Source organism: Panthera tigris, chromosome E2 (assembly GCF_018350195.1).
Source record: "Panthera tigris isolate Pti1 chromosome E2, P.tigris_Pti1_mat1.1, whole genome shotgun sequence".
NCBI classification, from domain to species: Eukaryota; Metazoa; Chordata; class Mammalia; order Carnivora; family Felidae; genus Panthera; species Panthera tigris.
In genome coordinates, this window is record NC_056674.1 from 44,158,604 (window position 1) to 44,185,480 (window position 26,877).

General features: G+C 49.7%; 4 protein-coding genes across 6 annotated transcripts in view; 2 read left to right on the forward strand and 2 right to left on the reverse strand.

The window, feature by feature from the left end:
* The first annotated feature begins 755 nt into the window (after positions 1-755).
* HAS3 (hyaluronan synthase 3) lies at positions 756-9,986 on the forward strand. Its single transcript, XM_007090351.3, is given in 5 exon segments — positions 756-816; positions 4,608-5,243; positions 8,155-8,256; positions 9,062-9,736; positions 9,738-9,986. Coding segments are annotated over 4 exon segments (1,662 nt in total). The 5' UTR covers positions 756-816.
* Positions 9,987-12,805: 2,819 nt separating this feature from the next.
* Positions 12,806-15,277, reverse strand: DERPC (DERPC proline and glycine rich nuclear protein). Its single transcript, XM_007090411.2, has one exon. It carries the CDS (start codon positions 15,275-15,277, stop codon positions 13,643-13,645), a length of 1,635 nt encoding a protein of 544 aa, XP_007090473.2. The 3' UTR covers positions 12,806-13,642.
* CHTF8 (chromosome transmission fidelity factor 8) lies at positions 15,274-24,060 on the reverse strand. 2 transcript variants are annotated; one of them, XM_042968288.1, is made up of 4 exons: positions 23,991-24,060; positions 16,280-16,337; positions 15,901-16,018; positions 15,274-15,498 (listed from the first exon to the last, which is right to left on the reverse strand). In XM_042968288.1, the coding sequence occupies exons 2-4, from the start codon at positions 16,300-16,302 to the stop codon at positions 15,274-15,276; spliced, it is 366 nt and encodes a 121-aa protein (XP_042824222.1). In that variant the 5' UTR covers positions 16,303-16,337; positions 23,991-24,060. The 2 variants fall into 2 exon arrangements, with proteins under 2 accessions (XP_042824222.1, XP_042824223.1); XM_042968289.1 differs by lacking the exon at positions 23,991-24,060 and adding an exon at positions 23,594-23,692.
* Positions 24,048-26,877, forward strand: part of UTP4 (UTP4 small subunit processome component) — a 31,537-nt gene continuing 28,707 nt past the window's right edge. Inside the window, exons 1-2 of one of the 2 annotated variants that reach the window (XM_007090353.3) lie at positions 24,048-24,181; positions 25,297-25,457. In XM_007090353.3, the coding sequence (XP_007090415.1) occupies positions 25,299-25,457 (159 nt within the window). In that variant the 5' untranslated portion in view covers positions 24,048-24,181; positions 25,297-25,298. Of the gene's footprint in view, positions 24,182-24,562; positions 24,582-25,296; positions 25,458-26,877 lie in introns of those variants that run through there. The other variant, XM_042968287.1, reaches the window with a different exon arrangement.

Below are 26,877 nucleotides of genomic sequence, written 5' to 3' on the forward strand. Positions count from 1 at the left end.
TCAAGCCAAAGTGTGAAATGATCTGATTTCTGTAATGCACGATGGGAGTGGGTGGAGTAGGTGTCTTTGCCAGGGGTCTTTGTTTGCTTGTGGGACCCAGCAATGAGTTCTGTGGCCTAGAGCCTAGGGTGGGCAGGAGCAGCTTGTAGACTGCAACTCAGGTTCCTATAAATGTGTTGCAGGTTGGGAAGAAGCGATGGAAATTATCTTGGGTGTGTTTGGAGGACACGTAAATTCATTTTTTACCAGTCTTTAATTATAATTTCTCTTCAAGTTTTTCCGAGATTTGGAAATAGGGTTCTAATTTAGCTGGTTCTAAACTTCCTCTCCTAACAATTCCTCACCTCTCCCTGACCCCACTCCATCTCATCCAAGTCTAGCACCAGCTTTTAAGGAACCTGAAAAACACTGGCTATAAGGTCAGCTGGGAATTTTAGGAGGTTATGGATGTCGGAAATAAAAGTGTAAAAAAAAGGGGGAGGAGGAATTGGTTTTGGCTTTAAGACACCGGAACTTCCAAGGTTCCTGCAAAACCATTTGGAGGTTTTGCAAACCCTTAAAGTCATCAGCGCCCCACTGCGGAATTCAAAGCTAAGCTTGTCACAATTGTTAACACCTTCTTTGAACAGTCTTTTTATATTTGACAATTATTCTCTTCTGCGCCTCTGCCTTTTTTTTTTTTTTTTTTTTTTTTTTTTTTTTTTGCGGGCAGGAAGGTTCTACTGTCTTGGTTTTAGGGAGTACCCTATACAACGAACAACCTCTCCGCGTGCCGCAACCGCAGGAAGATTTCCATCGCCTCCGCGGGCTTGCAGAGTGAGTAGATTTTGAGGCTTAGCGGGGCGCGGGGGAGGGGGGACGGAGAGTTAACAGTTTTGGAAGTCGCTAGGGGTTATATTGAAAGTTAACGCTTCAGGTTCTAGGTTGAGCACAATGACCGCCTCCTCCTGGGCAGCTGGTCCGGAGGCGAGCGCGGAGGAGCTCCGCCTCTGGCTGCCTTGGGGGAACCCACCTTACCAGGGCGCAGAGACCGAATCTGGAGCCGCGTGCACGGGGGACCCCGCGTCCCGCCGAGCACCGGCCGCGTGTAGCCCTCTCCGACTGAGCTAAGAAGGGGGTGCTCCTCGCGGCCCTCTGGGGGAGCCCTCCCACTCTTTCCAACTTTCCCGGCCCTGGGGCCGGAGGAGGGCGCCTCTCCCGGCGGGTGCGCGCTCGGTACTTAAAGGCGGCTCCGTGGGGCCGGCGCTCGTCAGTCGGAGCGCGCAGCGGCGGCGGTGCACCGGGGAGCGAGGCGCGGCGGCGGCGAGGAGCAGGAGGAGGGGCATGGAGCCGCCGCGGGCCTGCTGAGTACCGGAGCGCGGGCAGCCGGCGGCACGGTGAGCGCGGGCCCGGCCAGCCGGCCACACCGGAGGGGCGGGCCGCGCCGCGCCGCGCGGGGGCTGCGCCGGGCTCCAGGGGTGCCGCTTGCCGAGCACGGCGGACCCCCACCGGCTTCCCCAGCCGTGCGGGCGCCGCGTCCGGCGCCGGCAGGCCGGCTGAGGGCTGCAGTATCTCCAGGCTCCCGGGCGGTGGTTCCTGCAGCCCCCTCCCCACTGACCCCTCCTCCCATTCTTCCTCCATCCTCTCTTCCTCCAGCCTCTCCTCCCTTCCTCCCTTGCGGCTCCTGTTTTGTGAATGGATTAGGGGGCGGACGACGGTGCGGGGCACGAGGCTGGTTGGAGTCTCTCCCTCCCCCACTCCACCCTGGGGGTTCGCACCTGTCCGGCACCGAAATGCCCAGCGCCTTGGTCCCTGCGGGTCAGCCGGGCCACGGCCGCGTGTATCCTTGGGCCCGGCCTCCCTTTTCCTAGCAGGCTCGGAGGGGCGGGGGGGGGGGGGGGGGTGGACGGCCGGCCAGGCGCAAGGGAGAGAGCCCCAGCCCCGCGCACAAGTTTCCATCCCGCCGAGTGTGGGCCTCGTAGCAGGGCACACCTGTCAGCTGGAGAGGCTGCACACTGGCAGCCCCGCAAAGTTTCGGGTGTAGATTGGCGGCGTGCGTCCTTGGCTGAGGATTTTCTCCTTCCGTCATCTGGGTGTGTGGGGGGGGAGAAGTGTTCTAGGGAGCTCCCCCCAACCTCGTGTCCTTGAAGCCGGGTGCGCATTATACTAGGGGGACCGAGCTCTAGCGGATCCCTTCTGAGCGAAATGGGGGTGGATGAGAGGCGATCTAGGCTACCCTTCGCCCGCTTGGGTTGGCACGGCCCCCTGTCTGGGCAGGGGCGCCCCTTCCAGAGACCGCACGAGCACCTGATTGCTCGTGGGGTCTTTGGCTGTGGAACCTCATTGGCCCTCGGTGGGGTAGGGGTGCCAGGGTAGTGCCTCCAATTCGTGTGCGGGGTTGGGGGTCCTGCCCGGGAAAGGAAGGGGCCGGCGACATCGGAGATGCTGCCTTTGTCTGCAGGCACACTTTGCCAAGGTAACTGGGGCCCAGAGGAGATGAGCGGGGCCTGGTCCGACTGATTTCTTGGGTTTTCCGTTCCTTCCCCGCTGAGTCGTGGGAAACCGGCACGTGGGTGTGGCCGGCGCCGCCTGTGCCAGAAGGCGAGGCTCAGGCGGGGGTGAGAAGCCTGGCGAGTGCCTTCCCGGCTGCATTAACCTGGTGGGCACCGCCTCCGGCATTGCACCGAGGCGGGGCGCCAGCACCCGGCAGGTTGCTGGGCTGGCCTCGGCGCCCCCTGCCCTTTCCTGCGGCGCAGGTGGGCGGCGGTGCCCAGAGGCGCCCCTTTGGAATGTAAAGTCTAGAGGGCGACGGGGACCCTTCTGGAGTAGGTGCAGCCCCGGGGTTCCCCTGGGCAGCAGGCGCATGGCGGCGGGGTGGGGGTGGGGGGCAGGGAAGACTGGGAGTCCTGCAGAGGAAGCAGGCTCCCAGGGATGGCGGGGCAGAGCGCCTGGAGCCCGCGCTTCCCGAGGAGGCGAGGCTGCCAACAGCACTTTCCGGACCGCAGCTGCTGGAATGCTGTTGGTGCCTGAATCTCAGACTGGTTTAGGCAGTGACTGCGTGCTTCTTACCCGTCCTATGTGGCAGGTGGTAAGGGAACAGACACTGTTCCCCTGGCAAGAAGGTGCATTTGTGTTGGGAGTGGGGCTCAGGGGAGTTGTGCTCAGGTGCATTTGTGTTGGGAGTGGGGCTCAGATCCAGAGTTGGAGAAGGTTGGAAGTGAGACCCCGTTGCCTGTGGCGGGTGGGTGGTGTTGGAAATGGGATCCTCCAGATGAGGCTGGTGGCAAAGAGTAGATGGGGAGGAGGCCTGGGTATGAATGGAGTGGGGGAGCTGTCCTCATCAGACCCTCCCCACCTCCCCGGCCTCCCCACTTGGATAGTCCATCAGGGCTGGAAGTGCTTCCAATTTCAGGCAAATTGTTTACCTGAGACCTACGGAGCCAGAAATCATTAGAACCCCTTCTTAGGCGGGGGACACCAAGTCTCAGACAACTTGGGCAAGGTCAGGCAGCCAGGAGGCGGTTGAGCTGTGTCTCAAGCACAAGTCTTCCGGTGCTGAGTCCTAGGCTCTTTTCATTAAAACACAGCTGTTCCCAACAGGGCGCTACTGGGAGCCCTGACTTAGTGCAGACCAAACCCGGCAGCATCTCCAGGAGTGGCAGGGCCTGTGGCTGAGCACAGAGATTCCGTGCGGGCACTAGGACCGAGTGGATGGGGCTTCCCAGGCCGCCCCCCCCTCCCCTCCCAGGCTGCTGCAGTGGTGGCTGCAGTTCCCTCCGACGCCCTGACTGCTGGGCTTCCAGGAGAGCTGTCCACACCCCAACTCTCATTTCCTTTTCGTCCTTGTCTGCTTTTCCCTGGTTGCTTTCCCTTTCTTTCCTGCCTCTCAAGTAAATGAGAAAAAGGTGAGAAAGCAGAGAACACAGGGGGAACTTTGTCTGATTTTGCTGTTTGAAGAAAGGGAAGCTGCCTCCTCCACCTCTTTATGTTTCCTGCTCTTTCTCCTCTTTGCCTCTCCTACTTTTTCATGGGCCTCATTGGTGCTTGTGCTTTGCTTCCCCTCCCACTGTGCAGCTCCCTAGTGGGTACAGGGCAGGTAGAAGCTCTTGGCCACTGGCTACCTCCCTGGCCATCCTCCTCTTTGCTCTCCCTGGGCCTCTCATGTGCTCAGAGCTGCCTCTGGCCTCAGGTTCCCCCCAACTGAAGCTTGCCTAGGAGAGCTTTGGGTCATGCACACCCCAGGACCGCCATCCACCAGGTGGGGATCACCTAGCTCTTTCTGGCTTTGGTCTGTCTAACAATAAAAAATGCTACTCTAAATGCTTTACATATGTAATCCATTTAACCCTTAAAGATGCTACAAGGTACAGCTGTAGTCCACACTTTACAGATGAGTTAACTAAGGGGCAGAACACAGTCACACAGACAGTGAGAGAGCTGGGATTTGAACCCCAATAGTTTGACTACCGAGTTGTACAAACAGTCTTAGTCATGCGCAGTCAGCGGCAGTGGTTTTTATTAGTGGATCATTTCCCCTCTTCTGGGCCAGGCCCAGAGAAAACACCCCCACTCCCATGGACTAGAAATGCTGCCTTCTGCCTGACTCCACACCTCCCTCTTCCCACCAGATGCCGGTGCAGCTGACGACAGCCCTGCGTGTGGTGGGCACCAGCCTGTTTGCCCTGGCGGTGCTGGGTGGCATCCTGGCGGCTTACGTGACAGGCTACCAGTTCATTCACACAGAGAAGCACTACCTGTCCTTCGGCCTGTACGGTGCCATCCTGGGCCTGCACCTGCTCATCCAGAGCCTGTTTGCCTTCCTGGAGCACCGGCGCATGCGGCGGGCGGGCCGGCCACTGAAACTCGCCTCCCCATCGCGCCGCTCGGTGGCACTGTGCATCGCGGCATACCAGGAGGACCCCGACTACTTGCGCAAGTGCCTGCGCTCCGCCCAGCGCATCGCCTTCCCTGACCTCAAGGTGGTCATGGTGGTGGATGGCAATCGCCAGGAGGACGCCTACATGCTGGACATCTTCCACGAGGTGCTAGGCGGCACTGAGCAAGCTGGCTTCTTTGTGTGGCGCAGCAACTTCCATGAGGCAGGTGAAGGGGAGACCGAGGCCAGCCTGCAGGAGGGCATGGACCGTGTGCGGGATGTGGTGAGAACCAGCACCTTCTCCTGCATCATGCAGAAGTGGGGAGGCAAGCGAGAGGTCATGTACACGGCTTTCAAGGCTCTTGGTGATTCAGTGGACTACATTCAGGTAAGCGTGCCTTCCCAGAAGCATGCAGACATGGGGGTGTGTCTGGCCAGCTGGGCCTATACTGTCCAGGGAGGTTAGGTCCAGTTTAGGTCTCTTGTGTTGAGCACACCCCTCCTCTGCGCTTCAGAAGGGCAACAAGACAGCTGCTGCTCGGAACAGCAGTCCTGGGGTCAGAAAGACCTGGGATGGGATCCTGGTTCCTCTGTTACTTAGCTCTGTGACTTTGGGTGGGTCTCTGGACTGGTATCCCACTACTAAGAAGAGCAGATCGGCGTGCGGCATTTACTGCATACCACACACCATTGCAGGAGCTTCAGAGACCATTCTTTTAATCCTCCTAGGATTCCTAGAGGATAAGTACTACTATTATTTTCACTCATAGAAGGTGAACCTGAAGCACAGAGAGGGTAAGTAATTTGCCTAATCTCACACAGCACTAAGGTGCAAAGATAGGATTTGAACCTAGGCAGTCCGTCTCATGTCTGCCCTTACCCGTTGTGCTATACTGCCTCGCCACTGGTAACATGGAGATGAGTCTCTCCATAAGAAGGTGTGGTGAAGAGTAAAATAAATCATGCTCCAAAGCACTCAAGTATTGTTTTAGTTATGGGCCAAAGGGTCCTTCTCTACCCCGTGTCAGATTTGCATTTGTGAGATGGAGAGACACGGCAGTGAGTCACCCCCCAGCTTAGTCCTTCAGCAGTCTCGGCAGGTCGGGATCCTGAACAGATTCAGTCTAGCTTCTGGTCCAAACTGTCATTGACATTAGCCTGAAAATTTTATTAGGCTGATTACATAGCTCCGATTCTCAAGTAACAAAATGTAGAAAGAACTGACTGAAACCACACACATGTCGGTACCAAGTAGAAACTGCACCCAGAACCCCAGATTTTTGGTCCAGCATCCACACCGTCCGTTTCTCTGTTGCATTCCTTCTCTGCACATGCCAGAATAAATAGCGCCTGTCGTGGTAGCCCACCTATGTACCAACCCAGTCTTGGTGACAGCACGTTGAGGACCCTGATATTGAAATGTTCTGTACTGTACCCACCTAAAACTAGCTTGCCACAGACATTTTGGCTTTGGCTTTTTTTGAAACTTGCATCCTCAAATGAGTTGGTACCTTGACCTCTTTCTGTCTTCCTAGGCCCAAGGACCTCCACGGCCTTGTAGGGAGGGCTGTTGAGGCATTTGATTCTGTAGTTCATCTAGAGTCAAGGGGCCTCTAAAGCTTTCCTGGAGACTCAGAGGACACAGGAAAAGCCCTTGAGACTTGGCACATGCTCAAACCACAGGGACATTGTCATCTGCTCTCTTGAAGCACAGAATTTCCCGACCTGCCACACATCTTCCTTTACTGACCATTACTTGTGTGTTCTGGTGGATCAGCGAATAGGCTCACACACCTGAGCCAGCCTTTCCCTTTATGGCTCTGGGCTCACTGCCTGGGGCAGCTTGGGCTTCAGTCACGTTTGGTGGATTCCAGCCTGTCTTCCAACAGCCCTGCTACTGGTGGGTCTTTCCCCGAGGGAGACGGCACTGCCTCAGCCAGAGGGAAACCCAGGCAGGCAGGAGCTCTAACTACTCTAACCCTGCTCTGCTCGAAAGACCTCCCTGGAGTGAGGGAAGCTGAGCAGCATGAAGAATGGGTTAGGGTCTGGGGAGGAAGTGGTCTTGAGACGGGCAGTCCTGGAAAACTTGGCCTGTAAAGTTCAGGAAGTGCTGGGAGTCCAGCACGAGGTTGGTGAGGAGGTAGGAGGGAGCAGGTGTGATGGCTCTGCCTGGATCCCCCTCCACCTTTAGCTGCTGGTCTGTAGCCAGCACGTCTTCCAGCAGGGTCGGGGCATGGGGTGGGAGGGCAGCCCCCTTCCCGCAGGATTAGCAACTTCAGTAAAAGGATTTTAGGCTTTTGGAAAGCCGAGTGTAGGCTCATCTGTGGGTATTGCTCTTTGCTCTGTTGTTCTTCCAGTGGTTATCTGGGCTCTGTGTAATTTTCTAGAAAATAGACAAGGAGTCAGCCACCTGGGTGAGAGTTCATAGCTCAGATTCAACTACTAATGGAGCCACCTGTTAGAATCAGACCATGAGTTCTCCCCGGGGAATGTGGACAAGTGGGCAGGATTTGTTCCAGGCCCTAGTTGGAGGCAGCAGCTGCCAGCCTCCACACTCATCCAGAGTATATAAAGTCCAGGTGTTGTGTCAGGATGGCCAAGTGGTGTCAGGCGCCAGACTCCAGCTCCTGCTTCCCAGAGAAGAATGCAGGTGAGGGCAGCCCTTGAACATACCGCGCCCTGACCTCAGAGACTTGGCCAAAGGAGCACAGAAGGCCTCGCAGCCCTATTAGTGGGGGGCCTATGACTGGGTAGATGCATCCTGCTCTTGGGCTGTAGGTTGTCCAAAACTGGTACCAGAGGCTGAAACTGGGAAGAGACCTCGTTAAGAATCCTAGGAGAGCGCTTCGGGCAGTAGCCTCTGGCAAGAGCCATTTCTTGGCCTAATGTGGAGGGTCTGCCTGCCCTGGCCTAGCTACTGTACTGTCATCTGATTTCAATAATGTGTTCCTCCTTTTTTCCCAGGGACTCCAGGGAAATGTCTGGCGACCATTTTTGTGGAGCCTGTCTCTGTAGAAGCTAAAAACTTGCCCAGTGCTAAGCCCTTCTCCCTTTCCAGGCCTGGCACCAAGTCTCCCGGGTTTGTCTCTCAGCCCAGTGGCTGTCAAACCTGGTATCTAAAGTCTCCTTTTCCTTCTTTTTGTTATTTGCCGCACCTCTTGCATTTAGTATAGATCTCTTTGCTGGTAGCTGGAAGTGAATCCTAGGAGAGGCGGCTATGTCCCTGCAGCAGTGAGCAGCATGTGGTGTGCATAGGCCTCAGGTCAAAATGGGCTGATAATGCACTCCTCCCTCTACAGGTGTGCGACTCTGACACCGTGCTGGATCCAGCCTGCACCATCGAGATGCTTCGAGTCCTGGAGGAGGACCCCCAAGTAGGGGGAGTTGGAGGAGATGTACAAGTAAGAAGTAATCAGGGACTCCTGGGGGGTAGGGCCTAGACTCTTCTTCCTAATACAGTGAATATGCCTGGAAAATGAGCGTCCTGAATGTCTAGTATTTTGGAAGTGTGTGGGGGGGAGGGTTCTTCTTGGACAGTTTTCACTAGTATCAAAGAACTCACTTGCTACCCCATCCCTATCCTGCTCTTTTTCAACCTGAGGAAAAAGGAAATCACTAAAGGTATGTAGAGAGCCTATGGTGCTGGGAGGGGCTCAGTATCCTGAGGCTACTGATCACGGAGGGTGCTGCTTTTTGGGGGCACTGGCGCAGCAAGCACCTCCAAAGTTGGACCCTTCAGAAAACCCTTGTTCTTCAGGAAGTTGCCCTGAATGGTTAAGAACAGGGCAGTATGGTTAAGAATAAGGGGCCACATCTTCCTCCAGAGGGTACTGCTGGTGACACACCAAGTCTTCCTGAGAAGCTTTCCGAGTGCAGAAGGGTCAGGATAGGGGGCTGGGGTGATGAGCTGCATATTCAAGCCTTCTCTCTGCCACCATCCAGTTGTTTGCTGAGATGGAAGGTGGCTTTCGCTGTTAGAGCAACTTCACTGGGCCAGTCAGTGCACACCACAGTGAGAGTGACTGGGTGTGGTTGGCTCCTCCGAGCCTCAGGTTTTCTAGCTTTGGCTGGGTTAGGACTGATGGCCAGGAGTTTGAGCGATGGGATTCAGAACTCAGGGTAAGGAGGCTTCATGGTCTCTGCTGTCTATCTCCTGGGGCTCAAGTCCTCAGGTGAGGAGGCCCAGCATCTCCGGTTCCCTTGCAGATCCTCAACAAGTATGACTCGTGGATCTCCTTCCTGAGCAGTGTGCGGTACTGGATGGCCTTCAACGTGGAGCGGGCCTGCCAGTCCTACTTTGGCTGCGTGCAGTGTATTAGTGGGCCTTTGGGCATGTACCGCAACAGCCTCCTCCAGCAATTCCTGGAGGACTGGTACCATCAGAAGTTCCTGGGCAGCAAGTGCAGCTTCGGAGATGACCGCCACCTCACCAACCGAGTCCTGAGCCTCGGCTACCGGACTAAGTATACAGCACGCTCCAAGTGCCTCACAGAGACTCCCACCAAGTACCTCCGGTGGCTCAACCAGCAGACCCGCTGGAGCAAGTCTTACTTCCGAGAGTGGCTCTACAACTCTCTGTGGTTCCATAAGCACCACCTCTGGATGACCTACGAATCAGTGGTCACAGGTTTCTTCCCCTTCTTCCTCATTGCCACAGTCATACAGCTTTTCTACAGAGGCCGCATCTGGAATATTCTCCTCTTCCTGCTGACGGTGCAGCTGGTGGGCATTATCAAGGCTACCTATGCCTGCTTCCTTCGGGGCAATGCAGAAATGATCTTCATGTCCCTCTATTCCCTTCTGTATATGTCCAGCCTCCTGCCAGCCAAGATCTTTGCCATTGCTACCATCAACAAGTCTGGCTGGGGCACCTCTGGCCGAAAAAACCATCGTGGTGAACTTCATTGGCCTCATCCCTGTGTCCATCTGGGTGGCAGTCCTTCTAGGGGGACTGGCCTACACAGCGTATTGCCAGGATCTGTTCAGCGAGACAGAGCTAGCCTTCCTGGTCTCTGGGGCCATCCTGTATGGCTGCTACTGGGTAGCCCTCCTCATGTTGTATCTGGCCATCATCGCCCGGCGATGTGGGAAGAAGCCAGAGCAGTACAGCCTAGCTTATGCTGAGGTGTGACACGGCCCCCAAGCAGAGTGGGAAAAGTGCAATGGGTAAGGGAGGGAAGGGGAATGGAAGAGAAAAGATGGGGTGGGAGGGAGGAGGGAGTGCTGTTTTAGTTGTCAATGGTCCAAAGGACAAATCTGAAGTGCAAAGAATGGTGACTGTACTATGGCCTGGGGCAGTTCTGCTTAGAGGCAACACCTTTCCAGCTCAGGGGGCGACTTGTTTTCATGCCGCCTGTCTGTTGGCCTCTGCGTGTGTCATGGCCTCTGGGAAAGATTCCACTTCCTGCCCCGGGATCCAAAGGCAACCCAGAAGTGTGCTAAAACAATTAGTTCCAATCAGTGGCAACTTCTGATAGGTAAGTGAGCAATGACAGCCTGCGGGAAGGGGTTCTCTTAGCCCATCTGAACACAACCAGAGGTGGTGGGAGAATTTGAGAGATCTGGGCTGGCTAGTATGTGTCCCCCACCCTCACCCCCAAATCTAGCTATCAATGCAATAAGATTGTGCCTGATACAAGGCCCAGAAGCCTGATCTTTGGGCATCAGAAAACAGGGTCCAGGAATGGTGCTTTATTACATGACATACTCCATTCCACATCTCAACATCCCAAGGATGAGCCAAACTAGCAGAGAGTTAGCACTGAACTCCTTTTAAGTGTGTATGTGTATATACATATATGTTAAAAATGAAAGTTTGCCAGGAGGAACAAAGATTGGTGGTTGTGCTAAAGGCCATGGCTTATATGGGGGCCTTAGGCTGAATGTAGCTCACCTGAAAACTGCCCGACATCGAGATGAGCTTGTCTGTGATCTCTGCTGGGGAGAGGAAAGGTTTTGGTCATCTACCAGAAAGATTAAACCCCAACATGCTCAGAAAAGAAGTGAGGGCTTGGGTACCTGATCCTGCACACTCCTGAATTCCTCTCTCAAACTCAGCTCTGAGTCTAAGACAGCCTCCACTTGGCTTGCTTCAAGGTGATGCACCAAGTCACCTCGTCCACCTTCCTTCTCATTTGGTAAGTTTTTCAAGTTAGCAACTGAGGCAGAGTCTGGACTCTCATAGCCCCTCTGCAATAAGCAACCCTGTCCTCAGCAGGTGGGGGGAAAAATGATTAGGAGCCTCTGACCAAATTAGCCACAATCTTGGAAGTGCTTATACAGATTCCTTAGCAGCTGGCTAAGCGTGCATGACTTTCAGGCTACAGATCTTGACAATCATGTCCAGTGAAAACCTTTTCAGTGTTGCCTAAGTGAAGCCTCCAATCCAAGCTGGTCATCTTTGAAACTGTCCATTCTCTTCAGTGGCTTCTCAAGGAGATTATTACAGCCAAGTTGTGGATAGTCATTATTGCATTTGCTTCTTTCCAGAAACCAAGCTTGGAGATGGAATTGGTTCCTAAATCCTAAGGTTCTTGTTTTCTCTCTCACGCCCCTTGAAGCTTTTATTTCTCTGCCCTTTGGGGGGGGGGGGAGCGAGGGAAAGCATTTTCTAGACATTTGCAATCCACAGACAATTCTCAGCTCTTGAGTTTGAAACTGGGAATCTTGACTAACCCTTTGACTTAGGGGTTGCTTGCTTGCAGGTGTACTTGTGCTCTCCGAATGTCCATTCTTAGCAGGGCCTGCTAGCCCCTCAGAACCAGCACTGAAGTTGACAGGAGTTGAAGGGGCAAGACTCTAGTGTGCCCAGGTGCTTCCTACACAGGAACAAAGTGTGCTCTGAGCCACAGATTGGCAAACCCTGGTGCTTTCCTTCATCTCCCATGAACGCAAGGGTTTTCCAGGTGCAACCAACATCGCTACATCACACAGACCTCGAGCTTCTGAGAAGATTGCTGGCCGGTGTTGGGTCCAACCCATGAAGGCTGGGAAGAGGCAGCAGGCATTTGCTAAAGGCGGTTGTTCCAGGCTCTTGCGTGTTTTTGCTGGCCAAGTAAACTATTTTGAGCACTACAATGGAGGAAATCCGGTCAGCCAGCCAACTGCAGAGCTCACACTTAACTAAGGGCTTGTTTTTCTTCAGCTTTTACTTGAAGGTTAATGTCGGATGGATTTCCAGATGGAGAACTGGTTGTCCTACCATCAGCTCTGCCTTGCACTGTGGTTTTCAACTGTGCTCAGAACAAGGGTAGGCAGGTACAAGTAGTGGGCCCACAACGTTTGACCTCGACTGGTTTTTCTAAGTTATTTTGTACATTTTTCAGCAGCGAAACCAAACTGGGTCTTCAGCTTTATCCCCGTTTCTTGCAAGGGAAGAGCCTTTATATACAACTGGACACATTTTGGTTTTTCCTCATTGAGAATTTTAAGCCTTTTGTATTCTTTCTACAATAATTTGTAAACATATTTATTTTTACTTTTTGTTTTTGTTTTTTACTTTTCAGGTCAAAATTTTATACTGCACTTGTCAAAATAAAGATTCTCACATAATGCTGGTTATCTCTGGACTACTTCTTCCTTAAACTGGTTTATTCCATTTCCAAAGAGGTACTTGAGATAGAAATGGTTTTGTCAAGGTAGTTGCAGTGGAACTCAAAACAGGTAAGTGTTCACAGCTGCCTCTGGACCTGGGGAATACAGCAGGCCCACTTTACTGTTAACTGCACACCTACAACAGCCCAACTTTTGTTGAAGGTGGGCAAGGTCTCTGGTGAAATCACTGGCAGACAAGGGAGTCCTGGCTAAGGTAAAGGTCACTATTTCCTCCTTGAGTGACAGCATTTTATCTGGCAGATAATACAGGACTGTGGCCAGTCTAAAACAATGAAAAGCACTGGGTAAAATTCCTTTCCTGTGGAAACAGGTAACTGAATGGAGTGACATTGGCAGCCCTCTCATCCCATTTATTAAAGAAACAGTAAGAAAAGATACAATGCAGGAAAAACACCAACCATCCTTTCACCTCAGGCTGAACGAAGCACAGTGATTTCTCCCCTTCATCCCCCCACCCCCTACCCCAGTTCCCATATTCCCATTGACGTCAGTTTAAATTTTGAGGTTCTTTGATCGGGAGTACTAGTGGAGAGGGAATTAGGTGAGCGGTGGAGCCTTGATTCTGGCCTCCTCTGAGTCCCAGGAGAAGGAAGCTGCAGGCCCAGTTAATCAAGCAAAATTGTATTTGGTGGGTCTTTGAAGTGGTTGCCCACCTCCCTGTTCTGTGTTCAAGCCCTCAGGGAAAGGTATGGCAGTAGAGGATGACCAGGTCCAAGCTGCCCAGGGCAGAGCTGCTGAAGCATGGTCCATTCACCATTGCAACAGTTCTAGAGAGCAGTGAGCTGATTCTCCAGTGGTGAGCAGAGGACTACATATGAATTGGGACCTGCAGGCCAATGTATCCCTGAGGAAAAGTCCACAAGAACAATTCAAGAAACTAGTAAGAAACAAGGGGCAGAAAGCTGTGGGACAAAAGCACAGCAGGCTTCTGGAGGGCTGGAGATCCTTTCTCTCAAGGTCAGGATCATTCCCACCTGCAGTAGTCCATCTCTCACAAGTAACATTTCACCTTCAGTCAAGAAAGAAGCGGAGGAAAAAGATGGCTCATTTGAACTTGAGCCCCAGCTATGGTACTTCAGACTGTAGCTCCAGATCTACCCTTTTACCTAAAACACAGCTCCTGCCCAGAACCACGGTGCCTGGAAACCAGAGTGGTCCTGGAGAGAAAAGTGTTTAAGGGGGTAACATTCCATTTGGGTACATTGCAGCCATAGGACCCCCTGGTCTGGGGAAAGCAGCTGGGTTTGTGCCTGGGAGGTTCCCCACTCTAGGAAATGGGACCAAAGTCTTGCTCACGGGGCCATTCATCCTTGGAAAGGAAGCCGGGTTTAGACCCAGGGTCCCAGTTGGCCTTGCAAAAGGAGCTGGGTTGATGCCCACAGGGCCTGCTGGAGAAGAGCCCAGGGGCCCAGGAGCTGACCTGGGGAAAGTAACCTGACCAGGGCCTAATGGGCCAGTAGACCTTGGGAAGGCAGCAGGACTTGGGCCCTGCAAGCCACTGGCCCTTGGGAAGTTAGCTGGGTTGGGGCCTAGTGGCCCAGAGGTTCTTGGGAAAATTGCTGGACTTGAGCCCTGGAGGCCAGCAGACCTCTGGAAGGTAGCTGGATTTGAAGCCAATGTGCCAGAAGACTGAGAAAAGGCAGCTGGATTCAGCCCCCCTGAACCGGTCCCCCTTGGAAAGGGACTGGCATTTACTCCCATAGGCCCAGCTGGCCTTGAAAAATGAGCTGAATTAGGGCCTATGGGGCCAGGAGCTCTGGACATGGGAGATGGATTTGGCCCTGGAAGGCCAATTCCCCGAGAACCAGGACCCGAGTTGGGGCCCATGGGGCCAGGTACTCTTGCCATAGAGGATGGGCTTGTGCCCATGTTTCCAGAAGCCTGTGAGAAAGCAGCTGAATTTGCTCCTAATAGACCTGCTGCTCTTAAAATGGGGGCAAGATCTAGGCCTTGAGGTCCAGCCATCCTTAAGTTAAGACCAGATCCTGTGCCCAGGAGGCCACCTGCTCTGGTGTCCAGATTTGGGCCTGGTCCCAGGCCACCTGCCCTTGGGTTGGGCCCAAGGCCTGGGCCCAGGCTATTTGCTCTTGGGTTGGGCCCAAGGCCAGGGCCTGGAAACATACCTGATCTCGGGGCAGGGTTTGTACCAACGAAGCCTGATCTCAGATTGGGACTGGGTCCTGGTCCCAGGCCAACAGGCCTAGGATTAGGAGCACCATTCCCAGAAGGCAACAGGACACCTGCTCTCAGGTTGGGCCCAGATCCAGGGCCCATGGGGCCGCCACTTCTGGGGTCAGGACCTGTTCCCAGGAGACCACCTGCCCTTGGGTTGGACATAGGACCTGGCCCCGGGAGACCCCCTAACCTTGGATTAGACAGAGGCCCTGGGCCTGGTAGAGCCCCTGCCCTTGGGTTTAGAGATGGGCCTGGGCCTGGGCCTGGACCTGGGCCCAAGAGGCCACCAGGCCTTGGGAAAGAAACTGCACCTGTGCCAGTGGGATTCATCCCTCTTGGAAAAGAAGCCATGCCTGGATCACGAGCACCAGCAGGGAAAGGTGCTGGATTTGAAGCCAATGAGCCTGATGAAGTTGGAAAAGGCGATGGGTTCCTTGGAAATGGGGCCAAATTTCCACCAAGAGAACCAGTTGCCATAAGGAAGGGATCAGAGTTCATGCCCAGCGGGTGACCTGTGTTTAGGACAGGACCCCCCTGTGGTCCCAAGGAACCGTCGAGTCGTCCTCGAGGTGGCAACTGAGCACGAGTCCAAGGAGTTGGCCGCTCTCTAGGGAAAATCCGGGGTTCTTTCATACTTTCTTGGGGACGTTGGTGATAATGGGCTTGGGGCGAGTTTTGAAAAGGATCTTGTTTTTGATGAGTGCTGTCACCAGGTACCGGGTGCCAGTCTTGCAGCCAAGCTCATCACAGTCCTGCTCCCCAGGAGTGTGTTTGACAAGGACGGCAAAAGGTTTCTCCAGGTGGATGATTTTTCCATACAGGATATGATGCCCCACGATCAGCACAGGGATTCCCTTTAGCAGAACAAGAACGAAACGCCTAAGGTTCAGGGCAAGGTCATAATACTCAGGTGCCTTCTAGAGATGCTCTTGGAAGGCAATGCTGGCACCTCCACTCCCTGGTTTGGCTCTAACAATACTGAAGAGCCACACCAGGCAACCACCCTCATGCCCTTTTTACTCTTTCTAACCCCAGGTAAGAGAATTTCCACTTTTTAGAACAGTGACTTTTCCAGCTTCCCCAAAGCTAAATTCCCCTGCTATTGCAGGGGTTGGGGGAGAACAAGCAGATACATTAGATTAGCTAGACCTCGAATAACAAACCTGAGGGCAGTCCTCACTCTGGGTCCTGGGAGCACCACCTTGGTGTAGCTTGCTTTCCTGAGGCATTAGGCAGGGAAAGAAAAGTCCCCTCACCTCAGTGGTGTAATGTAGGTCTCCCAGGAGGTTTCCAGCTAATCCAGTGCTGTAGCGAGCCTCGATCTCCCCCTGTAGCTCCATCAGCACCCATTCTGCCAGGCCTCCAGCCCCGGCACTGCAAGCAAAGGGCTGGCGGTTACAATATTTTTGAGGGGTGAAGGATGAATAGTGTCCTACACCACCATTCAAGGCCCAGAAGAACTTTGTTGAGCATAAGTTCTTGGGAAATTAGGCAGTGCCAGGCACTGAACTAGAGACTGAAATGCAAGGACGTGTGCAAGATGCACCTGAGAACCCCAATTCTTTCAGGAAAATGTCAAACCTACAGAACCCTAATCATTCAAGCTAAACAAAAGAAGTCTCAAAATGTACTCACCTGGAAATAACAATTTGCACCATGAGCTTTCCGTCTTTAAAAAGCAACTGAAAATAAGCTGTAGAGGAAAAAAAAATTTAGGACAATAATAATGATAGCTAACATATATCAAGTACTATATGTGAGGCATTTTTCTAAGTGCTTTAGACAAATTTTATTTCATTCCCCTAACAACTCTTTTAAGATGTAAATCTTTTTGAGTTGACACCGTACATGTAACACTGCTTAAGACCACCAAAGGTCAACAATAGTGTGGAAAGTTAACACGTATTATACTTGTGTTCAAGGTCACATATTTACTAGTCAAAGAGCCAGAATTTGAACCCAAACATACACTAGAGCCCACACTGCTGACCACAATGCTAACTTGCCCTTCTCAAGGATGTTCTATTTTCTGTTTTTTTTTAATTTTTATTTTTGAGAGACAGAGTGTGAGTGGGAGAGGGGCAGAGAGAGGGAGATAGGATCCAAAGTGGGCTCTGTGCTGACACCAGAGAGCCTGCCCGGTGCAGGGCTCAAACTCATGAACGCAAGATCATGACCTGAGCCAAAGTCGGACACTTGAAGTCAGACTGAGGCACCCCTAGTCTACATGTTTCTTAAGAAATTAAAGAATTCATTTAGATTCTACATTTTCCTTTGGTGATGATATAAACTTCATCTCTAACACTTTGGTTATGTTTCAAGGTTCAAAAGACCTTCTTTAACAAAAGCCAAGAAACGAAAAAGTCCTTCAGACAACTTTAGTGAATGGTAAGCTGATTTCTAACATGACTCTCATCATACGCCTTGACCATCTTTCACTTTGGTACTAAAATACCCTGGCACTCCATCAACTTTCCTTTTATACAACAGTACCACCTGGTGGCAAGTTTGTGGTACTCTAAAAGCATGGGTTAAAATGAATTTTTGCCTGAAACAACTATCTTCACTTGTCTTTCTAGAAAGGATACATTCCTTGGGGGTTAGGAGGATAGGGAGAACCTAAACTACAGGTTCTGTATAAGTCCTTCCAATGAATTGATGGAACTTAGCGGAAAGTTAATAGTCTAGTGTTTACCAGTTGTAGTACTGCAGGTTAATAGGTTTAATTGTGCTCAAGGTTAGCAAAGAACAGATTAATTTATGCGCTGCTGAAGCAAGCACGTGCAAACACCAGATTAAAAAGTTAAACAGGTTTCTTCACTGGTATGTTGACCTTCATTTTGGATCTTCAGGGAAAAGTATGTTGACAAAAGCCTTCCAGGACAGCAGAACCTCTACTCTTGAGCACCAAACATTTTGGGAACATAAGGTCAGTCAATTCACTGGTCTTAAATTCAGATATAAACAGTAGCTAATATTTATTGAATTTGTATTACGAATCAGATGCCGTTCACACATAAGAACCTAGGCCTCGTGACTTTATGCTACACCCATCATAATCAATATGCTCCCAAAGGAGAAAACCAAGTATCGGTGAGAATGAAAAGGCACCAAAGCATCAGGCAGGCACTGCATACGTGGAAGAGCTGGTCAGAAGGGCAAGGGGGAATCAAGGAATCTCTGAGTAAAACAGACCTTCCGCAGTAGCACCAGTTGTGGCACTGCTTGAGAACAAATACACCAGGCTCAAGGGCAAACGTCTTGTGACAAGATAAGGAGGCCCTACCACTACCACCCAGAATAACCAAAAGAACTCTTAAAATTCTTCTAAGGTTTCCTGAAGGAGAAAGGATTACAATTTAAAATCAGAAGACCTAAAGTCAGGTTCCAGCCTAGAAGTGTAGAAACTCTTCACTGTGTCATCATACACAAGTCACTTAATGACTATGGGGCTAGCATCTAGATTATCTGACTCATTAGCCTACTTTGAAGACCACATATATGCATAAATGCTTTAAAGATAAATAGCTAGTTTTTTAGAGAAGGGAAAAAATAAATCAGTATTTCCACACTATAATTGTGACTGTAATTTAGAGAATGGTAGGTATACTTTAGCCATGAATCAAAAAAGACTTAGTAACTAGAAACTGAAGTTGGAAGGTTTCTCAAGGTTAATAAATGCATACGGATTAAAGGCTTCTTATAACTAAGCTTTTGATGACTGACAATGCACTACATATTACTTGATGGGTATATTTATAACAAAATATAGATACTTTGAGAAACAATTACGTGTTCACACAGATACAGAGGTTCTAGGAAGACCACGGCAAGGAAGGAAATCAATCTTTAAGGCCTCTGGAAGCATGTTTGAGACGAGTACATATGGGCTGCAGAAATATTTTAATTGTATTCCACATTTCCCGGAAAGTTTCCTGTTAGAACAGGAACTGACAACAGTGGCCTAAGTGGGCAAAGGAAAATAGATGCCTGATAGCTGGGCCGGAATACCTGTACCTGCGTACTAATCCCTGGTACTTGAGAGCACACGCAGCTTTACCCACTTATGCAGGAAGCCCTGCCTCAGTAGATCTCCTGACGCTGGCAGACATCCAGCAATGTTCCTGAAAATAAAAATTCCCTGGCCTACAGCTCCACCATCTTCACCATCCTGCTTCTGTACCTAGTCAGGCTGGTAAAAATTTGTGCTAGTCCTACTGGGATGCTGCAGATGTGAACAGGAATGAAGTTCATTCCTACTTATAGAAATCTAGCTCATAGGAACCTGTAGACTGGCCTGACTACATTTATGTACACGAGGATGTATTTACCAAGGTAGTAAGAAATGTAGGAGAGGGCATTCCTTTAGCAAATTTTAAAATTCTACTCTTTAAAAAAATTCATTTATTTTTGAGAGAGACAGAGACAGCGTGAGCAGGGAAGGGACAGAGAGAGGGGGAGAAAAAGAACTCCATTCTGCCAGCACAGAGCCCAATGTAGGGCTCAAACCTACGGAACTGTGAGATCATGACCCGAGCCAACAAGAGTTGGGACTCTTAACTAAGCCACCCAAGTGCCCCTTAAAATTAGACTTTAAAATAGCCTATCAGAGTGCCTGTGTGGTTCAGTTGGACTCTTGATTTTTGGCTCAGGTCATCCTCCCAGGGTTGTGGGATCGAGCCCATTGGCTCTGTGCTGAGCATGGAGCCTGCTTAAGATTCTTTCTCTCTCTCTCTCTCTCTCTCCGCCCCCCCCTCGCATTTTCTCAAATTAAAAAAAAAAAATTGGGGGCCTCTGGGTAGCTCGGTCAGTTGAGCATCACACTCTTAATTTTGGCTCAGGTCATGATCTGGAGGTTTGTGGGATCAAGCCCCGAGTCAGGCTCTGAGCAGATAGAGATTCTCTTGGGATTCTCTCTCTCCCTCCTTCTCTGCCCCTCCCCTACACACTCACTCTCTCAAAATAAACATTTAAAAAAATGTTTTTAAATAGCCCATCACCTGAATTTTATTATTCCTTCCTTCTCTTGCTCCTTGAGATTACTCCTGTCTGCAACTGTTCTCAGGGTCAGAGCAGGCAGATCTACCTGGTACTTCACTGAGGACATACTTGATGGAGGCAACAGGGAATGTGTATTTCACTTAATGTGGAGTTGTCTAAAAAGGATCTGAGAACATGCAGCCCAATCTGTCCCTATTATACCCTTGACAATAGGCAGGTAGTAGGAAAATGAAGAAGTGAAGAAGTATTGTGCAAACCAAATCCTATTAGTAATAATAGATGTAACATTACAATAAATATTTCCTGTAGAACAAAACAAAAATTTCTGAGTCTTCAGTTTCAACTAATTCCAGCAATAAAGACAACTAGAACAATTTCTACGTTTGTTTTAAAACACTGTGTAGAAACTGCAGATTTATCAAAAACAACATTTAAAGACACAGCCTGAAGAATACACTCTAGCAAATCATGAAACTAAAAGGAGTCAATGGAAGAGCTTGTTTGCCACCTCTCTCTCAACAGTATTGAGTTTAATCCCAGATCTGGCTAGGACCAACTAACTTACTTTGGTTTACGAATAATAATTCTAAGTTGACAATATGTGTAACTGTAGAGCCAAGGAGAATTTTGTGATTCACTTTTTAAAAGATGTTTAATTCACTGTACTTCAGAGTGGAGCCTCACAGGCTACAGCTAGAGTGTGGACCTGAAGAGATGGCAAAGTGAGGAGAAAACCCAACCTCTTTTCCCTGAAATGAATTATTTTGACCCCCCCCCCCCCCAACTCCCACATCTCAACAAAGGGGTATTTTTTTCTGCTTAATTTTTCTGGGCCTTCATATAGCTAAATAAACAATACATAATTCTGTATTCCTAACTTAGTCAAGTGACTTTAGCTCTATAAAAGAAATTTTAAAAGCACTTTATACATTCTAATTAACTCTAATTTTTTCCCTTAAAAAAAAAAAGCCCTTTGTGGGGCTTAAAAATTTCTAGAAATAGCTTGCCCCAGATCATCCCCAGTCTTCAGACATGAAGCTAGTCTGGAGGTCCTGGGTAAAATCAACACACTATTGTTTCTCAGGAACAGTGGTCCAGATAATTTTGAGACCCCTGAACAAATTACAGCACAGCAAAGGAACCAGCATTCTTAAAACCAATCCGGAACTAAAATGGATTGCTACCCAAAATTCAAAAGATTTAACTAGAACCAGACCAATCTGGGATGTACCTTATTTAGAACTATCATTTGACTTCTACCTCTATTTGAACTTAATTACTGGTAAAGTTGTTATTAAAAACCTGAAAAATCAGAGTGCAAACACAGTTTAAGAGGAAAAAAAAATCCAGGCATTATGATATAAAAAGCTTAATTTCTCCCGTAGCTAAACTTTTGTGGACACTTATCTGATTTTCTCATTTAACTATGAAAACAACCCTAATGATGTACACACTTATTCCCATTTTATAGATGAAGAAACATGCTCAGAGAAACTAAAGGTTAAGTAATTGGTCACGCAGCTAGTAAGCGGTAGAGCTGGGATGTGAACCTCAACGCTTCCACAATATGGCCTCTCCAGCAGTCCTCTCCGACAGCCCCTTGAATACAGTACATCTGTATCACTTCTGAGTGTTTTACAGATATTATTAGCCTTTCTCATGTCTACAACACACCAAGTAACCTACAAAACTTGCAGCCAAACCAGCTATTACATCTGTGGGGTAGGTAGTTGAAAACATATTCAATTGCTGAAATTTAGATTTTTGAAATCTCTAGAGATCTACTCAATGTCACCTCCAGGATTCAAAATTTAGAAGGCAACATGAGCCGAAAGAAGAGAGTACATTCTTTGTCAGTGAGTTTCTTATACTTTGCTTTCTGAATTGTTAAACTGTTTTAAAATATTACTGCTGTCTTACAGAGAACTGAAAATGAATGAGCAATGAGCCTCATAATGATAACTGCCCCCAAAATACAAAGTGGTAGAACAAAGTGTGGTATAGATTTAACAGAACATACGGTTTTTACCCAAATAAGGGGACTCAAGGGTAATTACAAATTAAGTTTCACTAGAGCTAAGTAGTATTTTACAAATTTTCATTACACCTTTCAATGCATCTTGTATGTTTTTTTTAAAAAAGGGAATAAAGGCTTAAACTTTACAGTTCTCAATATAAAAATTTTTGTTTTTTATTTAAAAAAACTAAATCCATGACACAAAGTGTTTTCAAATTGCTAGGCCAACACTTAGCATTTACCAAACTTTTATTTAGTCCCAGGACTGTTCTTTGTTTAGAAATGCTGTGAGAACTCAAGTTGTCGACCTGGATTCTGTCACTTACCCTATATAGGATGTGGGAGTAATCTAACTTTGTAAGTTTCAGTTTCCCCACCAACAAATGGGGCATAAGAAAGAACCTATCCCTAAGGATTGTTGTGAAAATTTAATGAGGTTATGAATGTAAAATCCTCAGAACAGCGACTAAGACGTGGTATGCCTTTAGGGTCAAACTATTTATTACATGGGGAGGAATATGACATTTTCTTAGTATATGTCCAAAATAATGTCTTAATACTATACTGTATAATTATTAATGTTTACAGTGGACTAAAACATCCAGAAAAGCAGCAGGTTATCAGAGTAAAACCAAGTTTACATTAATGTGAGAACAATTCAAACAGGACAGTCAAGGTTCACCAAACTGCTTCAAGGATTAAGTTCTGAAAGGGTTTTTTTTGTTTTTTTTTTCCTCTAAAGATCACTATTTCTCTATGTGCCTTTCCATTAAACCAACAATTCAGGAAGTTGTCATATATGAATGCAGGTTATTTTTATTAACAGTGTCATTGTGGTTTGTGACTGAAGGAGATGGTCTAAGTTACAAAGGGAAAATCTTGTCTCTTGACAGGCTTATGTCATTAACCGCTAAAATTCGGTTTCTAAATGAGAAGCTTGCTCCCCTCCAAAGAGGGGCTATGGAGGGTGGGTGGAAATGAATGCTTCCAAACTTTTCATTAGTGAAGAGTGTGTTCAAAAACATGTGTGGATACTATGCATACACGTGGTACTTTCCCATCACATTTTAGGATTCCCATGATGGAGGGAATCGGTTACTGGTATTTGCAGACAATGGGTGAAAAAGATGGCTTCAGTCGATCTGAGTTACTCCAGTTTTCTCCATCTTCTGCTACTCTGCAGCCCCATCTGAACCCTTCCTCCTCTTACTATAACCCCTATCTACCCCAAAGCCCATCCTTTCTAGCCCTGCTTGAAGTCTTACACTATCCGGGATTCTCCCCCCCCCCAACCGGCTCCCACTTTCTCCTCCCTCACCCCTGACCCCCTCCCATCCCTTCAGTTACAAACACTTCCTACGTCTAGTCCCGCCCACTTTCTGGGACTTCTCGATCCGCTTTCCCTCTCTTCCCCAACCCCCTCCAGTTCACCCCCAGACTTTCGGTGGGATCTCCTATCAACCTAATTAACCCTTTCTCATACCTCCCAAGGAAAGTATTCTTTAAACTGCATTCCTCCACACCCCTCACTGGAGTGATCTTCCAAACCGTCCACCCTCCTCCCAAAGATTTCTCTTTACACGTCCTTCTACCACCCTCATTCTCCAGATCTTGCCCTGTTCCTTCTTCAATCTGAAGTGCTTAGCTACTCCAGGACCCCACCCCACTCTTCCCCAGTCTCTCACTCCGCCTACAAAGAGCCTGGAGCACTCTTTCTTGCAACCACCCTCCCAATTACCTCTACCAGCAGCTTCCCCCCTCCACCGCGACTTAAAAATGTCCCCTCGAACAAACCTCATAGTCCTACCCCCCCCCCCAGTACGCTTTCTGATATGCCCGCTACTTCCTGGGTTCCAGTTCTACCCCGCTCCCGCAAGCCTCACGTGCTGGACTCCCTCCCCACCCGGGGAAGAACCCCTTCCCGCACGTACCTCGAGGTTCCGGCCCGCGCCGCCCCCTTCTCCGTCCTCCGCCCGCGCTCGGCCACCCTTTCCGCCCTTCTCTCGCTCCGCCCCGCTCGCTCCCTTCCTTCCCTCCGCCTTCCGTCTCTACACCGCTCCCTTCCCCCACAATTCCCGGCCCTCCCACCCCGGGGGCTCCTCTGGGCTCGCCCCCACCTCTCCGCGGCTCTCTTCACTCCCCTCCCCCTTCCCGGCCGCCCCTCCCCCGCCCGCGCTCCCCGCCCCTCGGCTCGCCATTCTTCTCCTCGAGCCGCGCGCCCCACCCGGCCCCAGCTCCCTAGCTTCCCGCTCCCTCGCACCCTCGCCCCCAACCCAGGCTCAGCCCTCAATCCCCGCGGCCTCCCGCGACCCCCGCCCGCGGCCTGACCTGCAATGGCGGCCGCCGAGCGCGGCGCCGCGCGGCCAACGGGCGACAACCGAACCTCCCGCCGCCGTCGCCGCCGCCGCGAGCACTGCCTGCGCACTTCCGGCCTTGCGCCGCGAGCACTTCCGGGGCAGAGCACGCGAGCGCGCGCGCACGTGGGGCCGCGGTAGAGAGAGACGAGCCCCCAGCCATAGGTGAGTTGAGGAAGGGGTATGTTTAGCAGCGGGAGAGAAAGAAATTTGAGGGGCTGCGGCTTGCTCTTGGCAGACGCCGGCGGAGCTCGCTGTCCCCCCTGTGCCGTGGGTGGGTGGGTGCTGCTCGTAGATTCCCGGAGAGAGAAGGGGCGGCGGAGTTCTAGCGCGCACTTCAGACGCCTTCTTAGCTGGGCCGGGCCCGGCGGAACGCGCCTGTTCTGCCCGCGCGTTCCTAACCTTGAAGAAAGACGAGCGAGCGGCGAACCAGACCCGGCCCCTGTCTTCACCGAGTGTGATTGTTGGCGGCGGTGTGGAGGGGATAGTTGACAGATGCCAAACTAAGTCCCGTCGCTTCTTTCCTTGAGGAGCTCTCGGTTCTGCCAGCCCCATGAGTCCCACTGTCAGTCACTACCTTAACTTGAGTCTGTAATTTGTAAACTTAGAGTGCTATAAAGTTAGAAGTGTTCGCTAAAATGCAGATTCCTAGTCTACCCCCTTTCTCTCCTCAGCCAAGAGAGGAATTCTGGAGCTGTGGAGTAGGACCCAGAGTCCTGCATTTTTAAAAGCCGTTTTTCCGTATGGTTTTGATGCAGAAATTCTGTGGACCGGGCTTTGAGAGACCCATTTAGGCTGTCAATATTTCTTGCTTTTTGCGAGTATTAGTGGTGTTTTCCAGGAGTACCTTAGTTTCTGCCTCGAATACAACCGGTCAACTCTATGTGCCTCCCTTCCTTAAAGTGCGCACACCCAATTAGAGAATGAGGTTATGTTCAGTATTTTGTCATTCTTCTTTCCCAGAGTACTTTTTCAGGTAATTGGCAGGATTGTTAGGAGTCTGGGGAATGCTCTGTGTGTCGATCTTTTAATTTTTCTGCTGAAGCATCCTGAGCTTCTGGAAATAGTTTGATAGGTTCTTGTGGGGGTGGGGGGTGTGAAAGCATCATTAGATATTCAGAAGTGAATCTCAGGTACAGTTAGACTCTTCCATACAGGATGGCGATAATAATACATGTGATATACTGCTGTTAACAATAGTGAGGAACAATACAGGCAACACACTGGTGTTAACGTTTCACAATAATGACTCTTTTTCCTCCCCCCCCCCCCCCCTCCAGGAATGGGTGAATTTAAGGTCCATCGAGTACGTTTCTTTAATTATGTTCCATCAGGGATCCGCTGTGTGGCTTACAATAACCAGTCAAACAGATTGGCTGTTTCACGAACAGATGGCACTGTGGAAATTTATAACTTGTCAGCAAACTACTTTCAGGAAAAAGTAAGTCATTTGGAAGCCTGATTTGGTGTTGCTGAGTTAATTTTCTTACTAAGTTGAATTCTACAACGTGTATGTCTTTTGTGTTGAAGGACTTCAGAAGAAAGTGACTGTACTCTCTCTGGGTTATTTAGAACTATATAACATGTGTAGTAAATATGCAGTCTCTTGACTGAGCTCAGAGTTTTGATCTATAATGTTGGTTAGAAAGAAACCTAGAAATTATGGTGGCCCACTGTCTGTTGGAAACTGAGGTTTGCTGGATCTTTGGAGCACAACAAAAAAGGGAAATTGTCAAGACCCATTGCTTTATAATCAGTCTCTGCACCAGTGCAACTTTGGTAAGGTGGAATTTCCTGCTGGGGTTGTCAGTACCTATTTCATTGTCAATTCAGAAGAAACAGTGAATCCTTTTTTTTTCTTCTTCTTCTTCTTAAGTTTTTTAATTTATTTTTTGAGAGAGAGAGAAAGAGCACATGGGTGGGGAAGGGTCAGAGAGGAGAGAAAGACTCCCAAGCAGAGAGCTCCATTGCAGAGCTCCATCTCACAAACCCTGAGGTCATGACCTGAGCTGAAATCAAGAATCAGATGCTTAGCCGACTGAGCCACCCAGGTGCCCAAAAACATTTTAATATCAAACTTTTTGGTGACGATGGTAGGAAGATGGATTTCTAAGTTCATCTGAGAGAACGTAGACTGAACTGCCTATAATTGGGAGTAAAAGTAAAATACCATTTGGGTGTATGCAGAGAGCTGTTATAGCAGCATATTTTTCAAAAGTACTGATTACTGATTGCAGGTGCAACAAAATAATTCATTTTACATTAATGAATGTGTATTGCCCTAAGCACTGAATGGATGCCTATGAATGGGTAGATGGATAAATGCATGAATTTAGTGCCCAGCAGTTTAATACTTGGAATTAAGGCATCCTGTAATTGTTTCTAAATGAATGAGTGATGAGTGGCAAGTATTAGGCATTATGACAAATGTCAGAGGCCCTACATTGAAGGAGCTCAAAGTCCAGTGGGGAAATAGAAGTATACAGTTTTCAAATAGTAGGTAAATTTTATGATAAAGCTAAGTACCAGAGCAGTCTAGGTGGCTCAGTCTGTTTACATCAGACTCTTACTTTGGCTCAGGTCAGGATCTCACAGTTCGTGGGATCAAGCCCCATATCAGGCTCCACATTGACGGTGTGGAACCTGCTTGGGGTTTTCATACTCCCTCTCTTTCTGCCCTTCCCTGCTCATGCACGCACATGGGTGTCCCCTCTCTCTTTCCAAATAAATAAATAAACTTAAAAAAAAAAAAAAAGCTAAGCACAGGCCTAGAATCTTAGTGGAGAGGTGCTTTTACTCTGATGATGTGGGTTTAGGAATCCTGGAAAGGGATGACTTATTGAGTTGACCCCTGAAGAACT